Source organism: Castor canadensis, chromosome 15, assembly GCF_047511655.1.
Source record: "Castor canadensis chromosome 15, mCasCan1.hap1v2, whole genome shotgun sequence".
NCBI classification, from domain to species: Eukaryota; Metazoa; Chordata; class Mammalia; order Rodentia; family Castoridae; genus Castor; species Castor canadensis.
The window spans coordinates 83,394,129-83,411,886 of record NC_133400.1 but is presented as its reverse complement, the minus strand read 5'-3'; the positions used below and the strand labels follow the sequence as shown (position 1 = coordinate 83,411,886).

The window sequence follows — 17,758 nt, the reverse complement described above, 5'->3', positions numbered from 1 at the left end:
CTGCCAAAACCTGTCTCTTAGTTTTTCAGTAATAATAGATGGCAAAGCCTGGGATAAAAATAAACCCACTTCCAGTGTTGTTTCTGGCTGGTTCTGAGGGAAATACCTTCGTTAGCCTTCAGGGACCTGGGGAGATGTTTGAGATCTGTTAGCTAGGAGTTCCTAGGGAGGAGGACTGGGGAAAGCCAAGGGGCTTCTGAGCACTGTAGGGTGCTTCCTCCCAGTTCTCTTTGCTTAGTTCCTGGGTCAACTTAATTAGGAGAATGGCTCTTGCTGTGGCTGGTAGCTTAAGGCACCAAGTGCACTGGGGTAGAGCGCCTGCGTGGTCAAGATTGGAGTTAGCATAGATTAATAATAACCCCATAGACTGCTTTGTGTCCATCCTGGGTGTAAATTCCACGGATGCCTTCATTTTTGAGCCCTGGAAACAGGGCTAGTTCATTCCTAGTTCAACTAGGAATGCTAAGAAGCACTTATCAGAATTGTTGCCCTGTAACATCTTTTCCCCTTACCTTTCCTCTTTTTTTAAGAAACATTTGGAGAAGCAAAAAACCCACAGTGACCCAATCTTGGTATTTTGTCAACTTGAAGGAAAATAACTTATTTTTAATTAAAAAGCTATAAGTTATTTGCCTTTATAAAAATGCTGGTAGGGCTGAGCGTGTATTTCAGTGTAAAGTACATTGCTTAGTAGCTGTAAGGCCCTGGGTTCAATCCTCAGTGTGCATACCCCCAAATAAAAATGCTGATCTTATGTATAGATATGCAGATTAAAGAGAAAATCTATCCAGTGATAGATTTTGTAATCTTTTTTATGTTTTCTCAGTGCTGGGGATTGAACCTAGAGCTTTGCACATGCTAGGCAAGTGCTCCTACCACTGAGCTATATCCTCAGCCCAAACATTTTAAAGGTTTGTGTTTAAAAGAGTTAATGCCTACAGATCCCAGCTACTCTTACATAGTAATTTATAGGCAGGACATTGTCAATTAAGTTTTATTTAGCTCAAGAATGCTGCTGGAAAAGGATCTTGTGACATTCCAAGATTTTTTACATCTAATACCGAATGTACCCATCTTGTGAAAGTCTTGTGGGTGAATGTGATTTAGTAGGGTTTTTCTTTTTCCTTTTGAAGCCATTCATATTATAATACAGGCAGAAAAAACAAAGAGCCAGATGTGACAGCTATTAAAAAAAAGATACACGCTATTATTACCTATGTTTATCTGTTGCCTTTCTTCTGAGAAGCCCAATGTGCTTGCAAATGCTTCACCCATCTTCATATGTTGTCCCCAGTTGAGGAAAGGCCTGGAGTTGGGGAGCATGTGAGATGCCAGGTGACACCTTGCTTCTTTGGTTCTGTACAACATCTTGCTTTGGTTGGTACTTTGAATTTAGTGTACCAATTCTGGGACACTGTAAGCCGCCTTTCACCTAAGTCTGCTAAAACAAACAAAAACACCCTTTATGGCACCACTTGTTGTTTTGCTGTAGCCCTAAGACAAGAGCCTGAACAAGCAAGCAGCTTTCACCAGACTGACTGTGAAGCCAATTACTTGTTGGCTTGTTTCCTTCATGGGGCTGTCTGCAAAACCACTTCTGCACTGTGTACTAACTCCCTCAATGACACGATTCCAGGGCACAGTTTTATCAAACTGGAGTTAAGATCCATGAGTTGACCCTGGCTAGCTCTGAGACTTAATTCCTCTAGAGATGATACCCCAGCACGAGACTGCATTTCAGAACCTGGCTCATTAGACAATCTTTGGCACATCCTTACGACTTCACCCCAAACTTCAAGATGCCTTAAGGACTAGAAGTTGAAATCCTTTGCTAACATCCACAGCAGGAATATAGGAAGTAACTCTGCCATTTTCTCTGAAGCCACTTATCTGGATTCTTTCTAAGGTGCTCAAGTTGTGTTGAGGTTAAGGCTGTAGGCCATCAGGGGTAGAATAGCCACCACTATAGGGTAGGATGCTGCTATGTTTTCAACCCTGAGTGTCACACTCATCAAAGAACTGAACTAACATTTTATTTTTCAGTCTAAACAAGGCCTTTCACAAACAGATTCTTCAAGTTTTCTCCAGCTTTATCTGCTGTTATCCCACTAGGGCCTCTGCTCACTAACTGCACACAGCATACATTTGCTGAACACTAGCCTTATGTGGCACTTTTGTGGGGGGCATTTATGCAGTTTGCCAGTCAGCTCTGTATCTGTGCATTCAACACCTGCAGATTCAACCAACTGTGGATGGAAAACATTTGGGGAAAAAATTGCATCTGTCCTGAACATGTACAAACTTTTATTTCTTGTAATTATTCCCTAAACATGCAGTGTAACAACTATTTACATTTGCATTTACATTGCCTTGGGTAGTATAAGTTATCTCAAGTTGATTTACAGTGTACGGGAGGGTGTATAGGTTGTATGCAGATAGCTCGCCATTTTATATAAGGGACTTGAGTATTCTGGGGACAGGGAGAGGTTCCTGGAACCAGTTCCGGAAGGATGCCAAGGGATGACAGTATTCCTGCCTCTCTACTTTCTGGATACGTGACAGGATGACACTCTTTGCCTCTTTTGTGGTTGGGTGGAGCTATGCCACTAGTCCCAACCAATAGCTTGTAAGCAGAAGTGATTGCATCATTTTTGTGTCACTGCAATTAATTAATTGCTGGTGCAAGACCTGGATTGAATTCCCTCTGCTGCAGGGAAAGTTTAGACTGGTGGCTCTGCCGGCAGGTCCCCAACAAATTTATGATGGAAGTGAGAAACAAATCTTTGTTAGTATAAGCCTAAGATTTTGGGATTCGAACTAAATCTCACTATTCCAATGGTGACACCATTCTTGCATTTTGGCATCTTTATATATTTTTTCCTTCTGCTTGAAATCTAAACCCTCTTTTCCCAATTAGAATTTTTAAAAGTTATTTGTTTTGTCCTTTTCAGACAGTGCCTCATTATGTAGCCCAGGCTGGCCCTGAGGCCTTGGTCCTCCTGCCTCTGCCTCCTGAGCACTGGGATTATAGTCATGTGCCACCACACCCCAGCTACCTGGCGGATTCTTAGTGATCCTCCCAGACCTACTTTATAAGCCTCCTTTTCTGTGAAACTTCTTCTGACCTCCAAGAAGCTGGTTCTGTCAATCTCTGCTTCTGCACTGCTCTCTGTGAAAGTCTGCATCATAGTCTACATCACATTTTATTTCTATGGTCTAATTACATGTTAGTCTTCCTCTTTTAGACTTTGAACATCTTGAGGACAGGAACTGTGCTCCATTCATTTTCCTATGCACAGTGTCCCTTTCAAAATACAAGATCAACTAATGTCTGACAGAGCAATGAAGGGACTCAGAAAGGTTCGAGGACATGGCTAGCACATTAGGGTTAGAATTTGTAGTTCCTGGTCTGGGGGTGCAGGTCAGTGGTGCAGCATTTGCCTCAAATGAGCAAGGCCCTAGGTTCAACACTCAGCACCATAAATAAACAAATAAATAAATAAATTACAAATTTAAAAAACAAATTTATAGTCCTTAAGTTCTCAGGAATACGAGCACTGGTAATTTATCAACTACAGGGAAGATATTTGCTAAGGTTGGCTTTTCTCTTGTTTCAACACTTTTTATCTATAGTTCAAATAGTTAAAAAGAAAGACATTTTACACTCACACGCCTCCATTCTGATAATTGTGACTTTTTTCTTTTTTTCCTCCCTTCTTCCCTCCTTTCTTTCCTTCCTCTCTCCCTCTTTCTCTTTCCTTCATCTTTCTTTCTTTCCTTCTTCCTTTCCTTCTTTTCTTTCCTCCTTCCCTCCCTCCCTGCCCCCTTTCTTCTTTTTTGAAAAAAGTAGACATAGGATTTTGAGAAAACTTTCAAGTCATTTTCTTTTAGTCCATGGTGGTGGTTTAGGTCTGGCTTTGCTTCTAGGAGGAAGAACATTTGCTGGTTGTGTGCCTGTAGTTTTCACAAATACATTTCTGCATCTACTCATTGTACCTCTATCTACTATTTGGGGCATACTATTAAGTTCCAGTATAACCGGATAAGATTCTATTTCAGTGTCTGTTGTAGATGAAGTAAAATTCAGCACAGAGTAGAAGTAAATCAGGCATGGTGCCATTTTTATTTAGGACTGGTTCCCATAGAAGATGAGGATATTTATTGTTAGTGGGTCCTTAATTTCAAAAATGCATCTGCATATTGCCAAGTGCATCTAATTGAGTTGGTTAGAATTGATCCTTAATTCTAATTTGAACTGACAAGATTGTGTTTCAATGTTAGCAGTGGAAGAAACAAAAGGCACATCTGGTTGAGTGTCAGGAAAAGTCTGTACTTTCTCAGGCAGATACACACAGGCTAACATCCCCTGTGCAAATGCTCAAAGGGGTGTGCGTTCATTTAAAGTCCCTTAAGGTTTGAAAAAAATGCAACTGAAAAATGGTGTGTTTAACAAAAAATATATATACCTTTAGAGATTTATCCGTCTTTTGATTCTCTCATTTTGACTTTGAACAACTCTATAGATTCTCTTCTTTTTCTTTATTTAAAAAATAATTTTTGTATTATGGTGGACACTTAACTGTATTTGCTCAACATCCATTTCTCTTTTGCCTGGTAATAGCTTCTCCTCACTTTCTGATGCCTTTTATTTGAATAACCCTGACAGAAGCCTGATGGAGTAATAGGAGCGCAGCTCTGCGGCAGGCTGCTTGAGTTTTATTGACTCCTGCTGTGTTTCTGGGGTGTGGGATTTAACGTTGCCAAGCCTTGGTGCTTAGGAAAGGGATCACATTACCTACCTGATAGAACTGATGTGAGGATTAATAAGTGAAAAGCAGGTAAAGCACTTGGAATGGGGCCCGATGAATAATACAAACTGAACACGTTAGCTACTGCAATGAAGTTCTTACATCAAGTTCTTTCCTTGGGGACTTTGTACATTGCCGTTTGTCATCAGCTATGGTTATAGAAAAGTCATCAAAAGGCTGATATATGTATTTGCTTCCAATACATGTGACCTGACTTATTTTTCCCCTGAGAAAACAGAAGGATTATTTCTTTGGAGATAAGTTATAGTAGGACACTTAATATTGGTCATCTACTACTTCCTTTTTCTCTTTCTTTTCTCCTTTCCTCTTCTCTCTCTCTCTCCCTTCCCCCACCCCCTTTCTTTTAACAGTGCTTTGATGGAACCGGGGGTCTCACACATCCTATACAAGTGCTCTACTACTGAGCTATATCCCATTCCTCCATCTCCTTTTATTTTTTTATTTTATTTTATTTTTTTGAAGCTAGGTGAACTTCCTTCATTTATTTATTTTTTTATTTCCTTTATTCCTATGTGCATACAATGATTGGGTCATTACTCCCCCCTTCCCCCGCCCCCTCCCTTCCCCCAACCCCCTCCCTCTAGCCCCCACCCCCTCGCTTCCAAGCAGATAAATTGAAGGAATTTGATAAATGTTCTGTGCTGGCTCTACCTTGGTTTTTTCATCATTTTGATGTAGCCAAGTTCTTTCACGAATGGTTCTTTACTAAGATGTTCATGGAAGGAATGGGCTTACACATTTTCCAGGCCAGCTGGACACTTTGGATCACACTTGGGTTCTTCATGATGCATGTTTGTGACGTTTGTGATGGAAGGTTCATTCAGTCTTCACCTCTTCCAGCAGAGAGCTGAAACAACAACACAGAACAGAGCTCCTCTTGTCCATGTGGCCTTTCAGACAGATGGCTTTTGCAAAGGTGGCAGTTCTGAGCGGTCGCTCACTTAGTTACGCTTTTCCTTGGTCTGGGTGTCGTGCACTCTGTCAATGAGCTCTGTTAATCGTCACTGCCCAGAAAACATGCTCCAGTAATTTCCTCCCAACCATTTCCAAGCATGCAGTTCACAATTCAAGATGCCCACAGTTCTGTAGCATTTCTGAGAATGGGCCCTCACTTCAAAGTGTTGTCACAGTCCATTGAATGGAAGGGATGACGTCCAACGTTTAATAAGACATTTTTTTTTTCTTGCAGTACTAATGGTTGAAATTTAAGTAACTTTTTCATGTAGGGTGTAGGTTCTCTAATAATTTTTGTTTGTCTGGGTTTTTTTTGGGTAGGACTGGGATTTGAGCTCAGGGGTTTATGTTTGTGAACAGAAGCTCTACTGCTTGAGCCACACCTCCAGCTCATTTTGCTGTGCTTATTTTTGAAGATGGGGATCTCAAGAACTATTTGCCTGGACTGGGCTTAAACCCTGATCCTCCTAATCTCAGACTTCCAAGAAGCTAGAATTAGAGGCTTGATCCACAGGTACCTAGCTAACTTCTTTTCTCTCTCTCTCTCTCTCTCTCTCTCTCTCTCTCTCCCCCCGCTGTGCTGGTATTGAATCCAGGGCCTCGAACATGGTAGGGAGAGCTCTATCACTGGGCTTCATCACCAGCACAATATGATATTTTGATCAATACATTTTTTGAATTGAAGAGTTCTTAAGTTTTAAGAGATAAACTAATGATATTCAGGATAAGCTTTTCACCACACCAAACAAACAACAAATAAAAAATAAACCACTAGTTTAGGAGACTTCAAAATCATCCAGTCCATATATGGTCTCCTTTCTACAAATTGTATGTTCTCCACTTGGGCAGGTAGAGTACCTTACACACAAACTTAGTGACAGACCTTGGATTGGGCCTAGTTTCTGGATTTGTAGTTCTTTTCTTTTTTTCTTTCTTTTGCTCTCCTCCTCTCCCCCTCTCTCTCCCTCCCTCCCTCCCTTCCTTTTTTTTCAGTACTGGAGTTTGAACTTAGAGCCTTACACACTCTATCATTTGAGCAATGCCCCTAGCCTTTTATGCTTTAATTTGTTTTTCAGGTAAGGTCTTATGCTTTTTGCCTGGGCAGTCCTAGGACTGTGCTCCTCCTACCTCTGCCTCCTGACTAGCTGTGATTACAGGTGTGTACCACCATGCCCAACCCTGGATTTCTAGTTCTTTCTACCACCCCCTGCTTGCCTTCTTGGCTGATCATTGTAGGTATGAGAGACTAAAGAGAAGTAACTTGGATGTTTTCAAGTTTAATCTGCATTTGATTTAAATAGTATAGCATTTATTCCCCTTGTATCATTTACCTAGTATGGTACCTGGCCACATAAGCATGACCAATTGGCAGAAGAATATGATGGACATAAAATTAGTTAATGCTTTAATGATGGGTTATTAACACTGCCTCTTCTTTGAGCTCTTTAACTTAAAAACTTTAAGGGCTTTAAGGAAATATAAAGACTTTGAATTTGTATTCATCAGCTTTCCGTCACTATAATAAATAACCGAGGGGCAGAAGGTGTATCTTTGTGTCAGGATTTGTGCTTAGTATGGGCAAGACACTGGGTTCAATCCTTAGCATTAAAAAAATCAAAAACTAAAACCCAACAACACAAATTCTTGAGATAATCAACTATATAAGGAGAAAAGGTTTATTTTGGCTTCCTGTTTTGGAGGCTCGGTCCATGAAGGATTGGCTCCATTGCGCTCTGGTCCTGCAGGGGACGTCTGTCATTGCAGAAGTGCATGGAGGAGCAAAACTGCTCACTTCACAGTTAGGTAGTAAAAAAGAGGAAGAAGAAGGGAGTAGAGACCCTCAATTTTCTTCAAGGAGATGCCCTCGGTAACTAGGCCCTCTTAAAGATTCCACCACTTCCCAAGAAGTGGGAAGTGCTGCTAGAGACCAAGTCACATGGACCTTTGAAGGACACTTAACATCCAAGCTATCAAAGAACCAGAGTCTTAGTAATCCAGAGGATCTGTCAGAAGTTCTGGAGTGGAATTGTTGGGGAGCAGACAGTTTTCAACAGACAGGTAAAAGTTTATTAACAACGGGGTTAAGGATTGAATGCAGGAAGATTGGAAGCATCGCCTGTTCCTCTAGGAAAATATGGCAAGCTGGAGGGAACGACCTGTCATCCTGAGTACAGGCTAAGCCATGGTCCTTGAGGGAACAGGATCAGGACGTACTCAGGGCCAGGAGGGCTTTGGTTTCTTATTGGATTTTCAGGACCAAGCTTCAGTGAGCACTATACAGTAAAATCTTTTATTTGCATCAAAGGCTATGAAATATGAACAGTGGGTGCCAGAGCTCAAGTTGACTAAGACCTCAACTGACACTTCCTAGGCCTGTCAGCTTCTTTTTCTTCCCCTTCTTCTCCTTTCTTTCTTCTCTATTTTGCTCTTGTTATCTTGCCTGAGGAGCAGCCTTCAGAGCTCATGAAAATTAATTCTGTCTCAGCTTTTGTGCCCAGAGATAAAGTGCTTATTCTCATATTTTTTCCCTTTCACCCTCTGCCTCTCTCTCTCTCTGTCTGTCTCTCTCTCAAACAGAGGCAATTTTGGGGGCATTTGGCGTGGTGCACAACTGTAATCCCCGCTAATCAGGAGGGAGAGATCAGGTGGTTTGAGGCCATCTCAACAAACAAGCCTGGTGTGGTGGAGGTGCACGGCTGTAGTCCCAGCTGTGTGGGAGGCACAGGTAGGTAGGAGGATTGCCATCTGAGGCTGGCCTCAGGGCAAAAAGTGTAAGACTGTATCTGAAAAATAACTAAAGCAAAGAGGACTGAGAGCTTGGCTTAAGTGATAGAGTGCTTGCCTACCAAGTGTGAGGCACTGAATTGGAGCTTGCTTCCCTTCCAAGCTCTTGTAATAATGTTCATTCAGTGTTAGCAAGCCATTCTCAGCTGTGATAGGTTGCTGAGAAAGGGCACAAACTTTTTTTTTTTTTGACTGTACTGGGATTTGAACTCCAGGCCTTGTGCTAGCTAGGCAGATGCTCTACCACTTGAGCCATACCCACAGCTCAACACCAGCTTTTTTTTTTTCTTTATTCATTTATTCACATGTGCATACATTGTTTGGGCCATTTCTCCCCCCTGCCCCCGGCCCCCTCCCTCTTCCCCCCACCCCCTCGCTTCCAGGCAGAACCTGTTCTGCCCTTTTCTCTGTTTTTGTTGAAGACATAAGCAATAATAAGAAAGACACAGCGTTTTTGCTAGTTGAGATAAGGACAACTATACAGAGAGATTCCTAGCATTGCTTCCATGCACAAGTGTATTACAACCCGAATTGATTCATCTCTACCTGACCTTTTCACCAACAAGCTTTTAATGGTCCAGAAGAAGTTGGTCCAGGAAGAATGGCACAAAGAAGGAGATGCAAATGCCAAAGGGATGCTGTTTGCCTGGGACCTGGGTGATGAGCCCCATCTTTAGAGAGGCTCCCAGTTGCTCTTCTCATTCTCCCTCTTGGAAACCAAGTTTGCAGATTTGGTCTGTGCTCCTAACACGAGTACAGTCATGTACATATAATGACGTTCTGAGGTTGGTCCCACAAGATTATAATGGAGCCAAAATATTCCTGTTGCCTAGTGACCTCGTAGCTGTCATACCTTTGTAGCGTGACCCTTTACTCATGTGTTTGTGGTGAGGACGTAGAGTCACACCCACTGAGCTGCCCGTTGTTAAAAAGTATTGCGCTTACACACACTCCACAATACTCGATAATTTACTAAGCTGAACTTACCATTATTTTCTAATGTACTCGTGTTTGTAAAAAGTTTATTGTGAACAGTGTGCTGTGTGACGCTGACAGTGTTCTTATCTAGCTTGTGTTTCCTGCGTCTCTTGATTGCGCCATTTTCTCTCGTGCTTGAGTTAATCTTTGTCATTATGGCCCTAGGAGCAATGACATCTGTCTGTATGCCATATAGCCCAGGGGTGCAGTGGGCCATACCGTCTAGGTTTGTGTGCTACCCTATGATATTCACCCAGTCACCTAACGGCACTTCTCAGCCCTTGTGCAAATGCTAAATTAAGGAAGGGCTGTAATTCCCCAGGACTCTCTTCAGCCTGGAGGGTGGTAGGCCTACAGTCTTTGAAGAATGGAGAATGGTACCAAGGTACCAGGGATGGGGAGGCCAGGTGCCTTCTGGCTTCCCTGGGGCCAAGAAAGGGGCTGAAGGCAGAGCTGCATCCAGCCAGTCAGAACCAGGCAGAAGGTGCCAGATGAAGTTTCCTTTTCTGAAAGCAGATTTTGTTTTTTTCCTTTTACAGCGAAATTGGAACAGTGTTGGGAAAATGGGACAGGTGTCCCCAATCAAAGAGACAGGGCTGTTTACCCAACTCAGCAGAGGGGCCTTAAAGGAGGGGAAATATTGATATAAAGAAAACTCAAATTTTCTGACTAAGGGGTACTCCCTGCCAGCTTGGGACCAGGGACCCCGGGACCAGAGAGGGGGCATGTGAGCTGCCGTCTGACAGATGGACACCCGGAGCTGGTGGGCAGGTCAAAGTTCACACGGGAGATAGGAGACAGAAGGGAATTCTGTTTCTTCAGACTGTAGGAAAGGATGGTTCGAGGTTCGTGCCCTGTCACTTGAGTACGCGAAGGCTGGTGGGGGAGGTAAGGAGTGCAACCCTCTTGGGGGGCGGGGGGATGGTTGGACGTTCACTTTCCACAGTCTCTGGGTTTCAGAGGCCCCAAAGCGTCGGGAGGAGAGAGGCAGAAGCCAGGAGAGGTCAAGCGAGAGCCAGGTCTGCAGCTCCAGTCCCGGGTCAGGACAGCCGTGCTGTCTCGTATCCATCAGCCGCACCGCCGCCAAATAACCCCGGGAGTTTTGATCCCAAAGGGACCACGAGGCAGCGACCGGCCAGTCCTGCGCGTGCCGGTCCCCAAGGCTCCCTGGTCTCGAAATTGACAGGAGACCGATTTTGGTGCAATGCGATTTAGCTCCAGCTGCCAGGTCGGAAGGAACTGACAGGCCCGGCTAGGCTGGCCGGGGGCCGGGGACCGGACACCATGCCCACAGCCACCTCCCGTAGTCATAGCAACTGGCGGGACTGGCTGGGGCCACCCTCACCGGCGCGCGCCCCGCCCTGTGCGCCCCGCATCCGGCCGCCGCGCACCCCCACCTCGCCCGGGCTTCGGAGCTCCACGCAGGGGCGCCCCCTCCCGCCCGAGGAGGGAAAGCCCGGGCGCCCCCAGCCTTGGCTTCGTAATAGATGTCCCTGGGCGCCAGGGCTCTCCCGCGCACCCCAGCTCTCTGCACCTGCCGGGTCCCCGCACCTGCCCTCCCCGGGACTCCAGGGCGCACGGTCGCCCGGGGGATCGCGGCGCCCCCACGCCCAGATCGCGGCGCTCCTGGGGAGGGGAGCAGGACATCCCCGAAGGCGGCCGCGCGGGAGGCGGGGAGGTGGCGGGGAGGTGGCGGGGCGCGCGGGGAGGGCGGGGAGCCCGCGGGAGGAGGCGGGGTGGGGGGAGTGGGGCGGGCGGCGGGGCGGGAGCAGGAGGGAGGCAAGAAAGTAAGAAAGTGAGGCTGGCAGGCGGCGGCTCGGAGACTGCGAGCGGCGGCGGCAGGAAGTCTGTGCCCAAGACTAGCGGAGAGAAGAGCCAGAGAGGAACCGCGGCGGCGAGAGCGAAAGAGGAAACTGCAGAAGAGGAAGCTCTGCGGCAGCCCGGAGCCTCCCGCCCCGCGCCCGGCATCCCCGCGCCGCTCCTGCGCCCGCGCCCGCCGCGCCGCGCCCCCGGCGCCCCCTCCCCAGCGCGCCCCCGGCCGCCCCGCCGCGCCGCGCCGCGCTCGTCTGCCATGGCCCGGGAGAACGGCGAGAGCAGCTCTTCCTGGAAAAAGCAAGCCGAGGACATCAAGAAGATCTTCGAGTTCAAGGAGACCCTCGGAACGTAAGTGGGCACCGGGGAGAAGAGGGTGGAGGTGGCCGCGGTGGTGGCGGCGGCGGCTGCACACGCGGCTCCTGCTGTCACCGCCACCTCCGCAGAAATCAGCTCGTCGCCGCGTCCTGATTGTCGGGTTCACGGCTTTGCCAAGCACCCCCCCACCCCCGCGCCCACCGCGTGGGTCTGCGCCCCCGGGTGGCACCGCTTCTGGGCGGGCGGGGGAGGGGAGCGCAGGGCGCGCAGAGAGCAGCCCACGCGGGCGGGCGACTTTCCACTTCCCCTGTACCGCCGCCCTCCACCGCTTTCTCCCCACGCGTGACTGTGGGCTGAGCATGGTGGGTGTCGCTGCTCACTGGGTGCGTTTACTCACTGTGTGTATGGGTGCACTGTGGGGACCGGGGACTTGGTCACGAGGAAATTCAGCCTCCGGGCATTCCCATTTCTGTCCTTACATCACGTATTCGCAGGCAGTTGACATGTGCACACACAGGTGTAGGCACGACTTCGGATGGCCGCGCGATTCTGGAAGGGAAGAATTTCGCATGGAAGGGGTCACATGTGAGCAGAGCCTCACCTGAGCGTGTGTGCATTCCACATAGGCTCATCCGCACGCGCTGCGATGCGTGTCCCTATGGGAGCCGGGTCTGTGTCTTTGTCCCCGCGCCTCTCTCTGGAGCCGCATTTAGCCCGATGCTGATGGCTGCATCTCAAGAAAGCAGAAAGAACCCAAAGTCGATTGTAGGAGGGCTCCAAGCATGTGGTGCTCGTTCAGCTGAGGTTCCCTTCCTGCACAGGAGTTGGTTTTTGTTTTGTTTTGGAGCGCCTCAGCTAGGTGGAGGGGCTGATAGTGAAGGAGAGGCAGGCACTGCTGAATGAACCTGAAGTTCAAGTGACAGGGGTTCCCCCATACCATCACTTTCAGTTGTTGATCAGTCTGTCAGTGCATAGACATTCGCACACGTGCCTGTGAACATTTTGCAGGGGTTAGTTAAACTGGGAAGAAAAATAGGTTTTCGTGGATAAATCTCTGTGTTGCTAGCTACCCTTCTTTCTTTCCTTTCTTTCTTCCCATTTCTGTGGTTGGTTTTCTTTTCCAGAACCCCATTTTCGAACCCAGACTGTTTTCTCTCCTAGGCTCAGGGTCCACTGCATTAGTCATTTCCCCTCACCCCACCTCTGCAGTGGGTTTCCCAGAGGGAAGTTGTGAGGGTGGCATTCCCAGCCATGGGACTGATTTCCTGGGACAGTCCATGTGCCCATAAGAATAGGGCTGCCCTGCTGTCTGTGGCTGTAGTGTTTCTGGGAGTGCACCTCTGGGTACCAACTCGCTGTCTTTTTCTAAATGAATTCAGAGACCGTTTTGCTTTTTAATAAAAAGGGGTTTTCTAGTAAAGGGTTACTTTTGGTTGAAACTTTAAAAAAAATTGCCATTGAGGTTTCTTCAGGGTTGGGGTTGTGACTCAGAGATACTCAAGTTGCCAAGAAACAAATGTGCCTTTTGCTTGTCACTCAGGGAATCACTGTGTGGTTGTGGATGAGGGGAATGGAGAGAGTGTGAATGTGTCTTTTCCCATGGGTTTCAAATGGGGCACTGGCCCCCTTTTCCTGCAGCCTCCTGGCAGGCAGATGCAGTTTCTGTCCCCTCATTCCCTCCTGCTCCCAGAGAGAGCCTTGTGTGGCATTCCTCTGCAATGGCCAGGCTGGGCTCATTGAGCTGTGTCTCCACGGAGTCGTTCATGCTCTGGTAGCTTGGAAGCGACCAGAGTGGCTTCCACCTCTAAGAAAGATGGGGCTTTACTTTCTGGTGTTGAACGGAGCTCTGACCATATTCTGGTAAGCTCTGGGAGTGGGTCTCTCCCTAGGTCCCATTGTTGTCTTCTACCTTGGAAATAATTCTTTGCAAAGAAACTCCCCACTGTAGTGTTGGCATGGGTCCTAGAGGAGTGAAGTAAAATGATCAAGGTATTTTAAATCCAATGACATAAAGTAATGATAATCATGGTGACATTATTAAGTGCATACTAAGCCCTGGGCATTTATTCTAAGCACCCTATATATGATAACTCATCTAACTCTCATGGTAACCTTATGATGTAGGTGTTTGGTACTCTCCCCAGTTTACTGATGAGAAAAATGAGGCAAGAGAGAGATTAAGTGGCCTGCCAAACCTGAGCTAGCTATTTGTTGGTGGTGGTGATACTCAGATCTAGGCAGAGCAACTCTTGATTGTTCACATGGGGTTGAGTCACTTGGTAGACTTTGTAACAGCAAATGCTTGATGGTAATCACTTGGCTTGGGCTGGGAGGTAACTCAGTGACAGAGCGCTTACCTTACATATGCAGGGCCCTGCCTTCCGTCCTCAGCACATCCCCCCAAAATTGATGTAACTTTAGTATTTGGAAAGCTAATTTTAATATTAATGTACATAAAACATAATGATGGGATGGCCTGCTATCTAAAAGCTTTTGAATTATCTGTATCGTTTTGTCTACTTGGACTTGCTACAAGTGATCCCAAGTTCAGGATGTCTGTTTCTCCCTGAGCCAAGTCTTAATTCTGGAGGTCACTTTCTGTCCCTTCAGTGTGGATTTTGAATCTGGGTTTTCCTCTTGTTTGTAATGAAGACCAGCATGAATCACAGGCATCAGCAGTTATAATTCAAGTCCATTTGTGAAGAATTCCGCAGATCAAATCATATTGCTTGTGACACATTGACCGTGTCTTTAAGATTGTAAGGCAGGAAAGCCCCGTGAAGTCAGGCTGTCATCTTACAGTGTTAAAACACTTTTGAATAAAGCCTTGTACAAGCTGAGAAGGGCTCACATTGGCAGACTTGTCATCTGATATATGGCTGCCTTATCCAAGTGTCTTTACTCATGGAAAGGGTCCAGTGTGCTGGAGGGACCTTGCTGGAGAATATGAGTGAAGATTGGCCCAAGAGGTGGAAGAAGACATTGAGGAAAGGAGTAGGTCTGTGATGTGCACCTGGGTTGTCCGATGCACTTCTGAGTCAGGCCTTTCAACCCGTGGGCTTCACTTTGGCCTCCTTTGAAATGGAATCCCAGAGCCTAACCGCATCTCTGAGTTAGTTGGTGAGACTTAATTACTGTTTACTAATCAACAGTATGTTTTCAGATCCCTGGCACATGGTGACAGCAAATACATGTTGTGTAACAGCAAATTATGAATGGTAAACATTGCTGTTGGTGTATTTGTTAGGCTGTTGAAGCCATCTCTACCGGAGATGGCTTCTGAAACCACAGAGCCCAAATATGTGCCACTTGGAGAAGTATGTGACTGGGAAAAACACTGGTGTGGCTCCTGAGACCCGTGGAAGTCCCTTCTGCAATTTCTAGCTAGGAAGTGCATCTGAATAGAGAAGGCCTTAATACTTGGCCCAGCTAGATGACTTTCTAAACATACCTCACCTCCTCTGGAGATCAGAATGGCCTGTCCTAGAAAGTACAGTTTCATCTCTGCAGGGTGTGAGTACATGTTTCAGGTAGACTGTCTGCAGTTCAAGTCTGTAGGTGACTGGCCCAGCATGGTGGAGGAGCTAAGCCTGGCTCCTGGCTCTGGCTGAGCTACTAAGGGGTTGTGTGGCTTGTAAGTTGGCTGGCCTGTCCTCTTGTTCCTGTCTCAGCTTCCTCCTCTCTTAAAAAACCAAAGGGAAGGGGCGGGAAAGGTAGATGATTATCAAGTGCTCTGGCAACCCTACGGTTTTGTGGCTCACCTATATCATCAGGAAGGCACTTCCTCTTGTTCCTCAGGTTTTCCTTGTATGACTGGGTGCAGCTCATTTCTGACTTTTTCTTTTTTTTATGACTGTGCAAGTAGCGTAGTGAAGTAGCTCAGGATCAGCTGCCTTATTCTGCACAGCGTCAATGGCAGTTGGGTCCTCTTTTTTCATTTAGTGTCTTCTGGGTGCTGCTTTAGGAAGAAAAGAAACTGTTATTTCTGTGGGGGCAGTCTTGGTCTTTCCCACCCCATCTCATACTTCTCTGACTTATTCTGAAATTGCTCAAGGTATACACCTGTTGACACAAGTGATTCGATTTGTCTGAAAGCCTGAATAGGAGATAGACTCGGTTGTTGTTTATTGGGGTTATGTGTTTGTGTGAGGAAAAGGGGGAAAGAATGCCGAGCTATTTGAGGTGGCTTGTATATTTGCTCATTTGATTAATTGTGTTTATTCTAAGATCACCCTGACTTGTAGTATTTGTGAGAAGCATTTGGAAGAATGTTACAAAGAGAAAAATTGGGATGTGAAGTTGTAGGTTTCCACCAGGGGGGTGCAATATTTGCTCTCAGTTTGCATTTCTGAGCTCTCTTATTGGGAGGCATGATACAAATTCAGTCTTTTTTTTGGCAGCACTGAGGTTTGAAATCAGGACCTCACACCTGCTAGGCAGGCATTCTCCCACTTGAGCCACTTCGCCAGCCCCTTTTTTGTGTTGAGTTTTTTCAAGATAGGGTCTCTCTAACTATTGGCCTGGGCTGGCTTCGAACTGAGATCGTCCTGATCTCTGCCTCCTAAGTAGCTAGGATTACAGGCATGAGCCACCAGCACCTGGCTAAATTCAGTCTTTATAAAATTTAAAAATACCTCCCCAACACCTGCTGTGTTCTAGACACAGGAATGCCTGCTGTCCTGGGGCTCATGTTCCAGTGGGGAACCAGAAAATCAAACAAATAAAGAAGTAAAGTGTGAAGCTGTGGTGACACCTGCCTGAGATCTAGCATGTGGGAGGATCGTGAGTTTGAGGTCAGCCTGGGCTACATAGGGAGACACTACCTGAAAAACAACAAAAGGGGATGGGTTGGGGAAAGGGGATGGAAAGAGTAATAGAAGGAGTGACTACGATAGACTTATATTACATTCATGTATGGAAATATTACAGCTAGCCCCTGCACACTGTATAGTTAATATGTGCTGATAAAATTGACTGTGCAGAGAAGTAAATAGTGTACATGTTAGAAAAATAAAGCAGGGAAACTGGGTTTCTTGGGGATGGTTGATGGCAGCTTGAGGTGGGATGGCCAAGGAAGGTTTTGTGAGAAGCTAATAATTGGAATGAAGATCTGAAGGACTCATGGGATTTCTGGAGACAGAATGTTCTAGTCAGAGGAAACAGCAGGGGCAAGGACCCCAGGCAGGAGCATGCCAGAGCCCCAGGGACTTCAAAGCCAGTGTGGCTGGAACCAAGGGTCAGGGTGGTAGACTGATTCAGGAGAGGTAGAGAGAGTGGGGAGGTGAAGGGCTTTGTGAGCTGAGTAAAAACTGGCTTTTGCTCCAAGATAAATGGGGATCATTGTAGGATAACTTGATCTGACTTAGGGTTTTCATGATCCCTGGTCTTGCTGTGTTGAGAACAGACTGTCAAGGTTCAAGGGCAGAAACGGGAGACAGGTTGAGAGGCTACTGCAGTGACCCAGGTGAGGGGGAATGGGGCTTTAGATCGGGAGGTAGCTGTGCAGAGCTTAGAAGTGGTTGGATTCTGGGTATATTTTTGAAGGTAGAACTAATAGGAGTTGCTGGTGGATTGTACGTGAGTTGTGAGATTCTGCAAGGATGAGGGGTTAGAAGAATGGCACGTTTGGTGGTTTGGTTTACAGTGTCCAGGATTTTCTGAGCACCTGTTCTGCCTGTATATTGAGGTTGTCCATGTTCTGAGAGGCTCTGGAATATTTATAGGACAACCTGTGGGCTGATGGATTTCTTGGTGAGGGACTTCTGCATTTAAGGTGAGGTTTTGGAAAGGACTTTTGAGGTACCTTCTCTTCTGTCATGGTGGGAAAGTCTGTGACAGGCTGGAAATTTTAGCAGCAGGAAGAACTGTAACTTTGTGTGAAAACGATGTTTTGTGACTTTAGAGTGACGTCAATAGAACAAGCTAGATCGTGTTGACAGGTGGGTCTACAACCTGTCACTCTCCCACTTGACCTGGAAATGTGAAGCGAAAACATTCAGTGAAGAATAATAACCATGAGCACTCTTGCTGCCCCTTTCTTTGATAGGATGTGTTATCTTGGGAGAGAACGCTAATCTTGAGGA

At 46.4% G+C, this 17,758-nt stretch overlaps 1 protein-coding gene across 4 annotated transcripts in view; it reads left to right on the top strand.

The window, feature by feature from the left end:
• Positions 1-11,572: 11,572 nt before the first annotated feature.
• The window catches only part of Camk1d (calcium/calmodulin dependent protein kinase ID), a 389,880-nt gene continuing 383,694 nt past the window's right edge, over positions 11,573-17,758 (top strand). For 3 of the 4 annotated variants that reach the window (XM_074056647.1, XM_074056644.1, XM_074056645.1), the window contains exon 1: positions 11,573-11,708. In XM_074056647.1, the coding sequence (XP_073912748.1) occupies positions 11,617-11,708 (92 nt within the window). In that variant the 5' untranslated portion in view covers positions 11,573-11,616. The remainder of the gene's footprint in view (positions 11,709-17,758) is intronic. The other variant, XM_074056646.1, reaches the window with a different exon arrangement.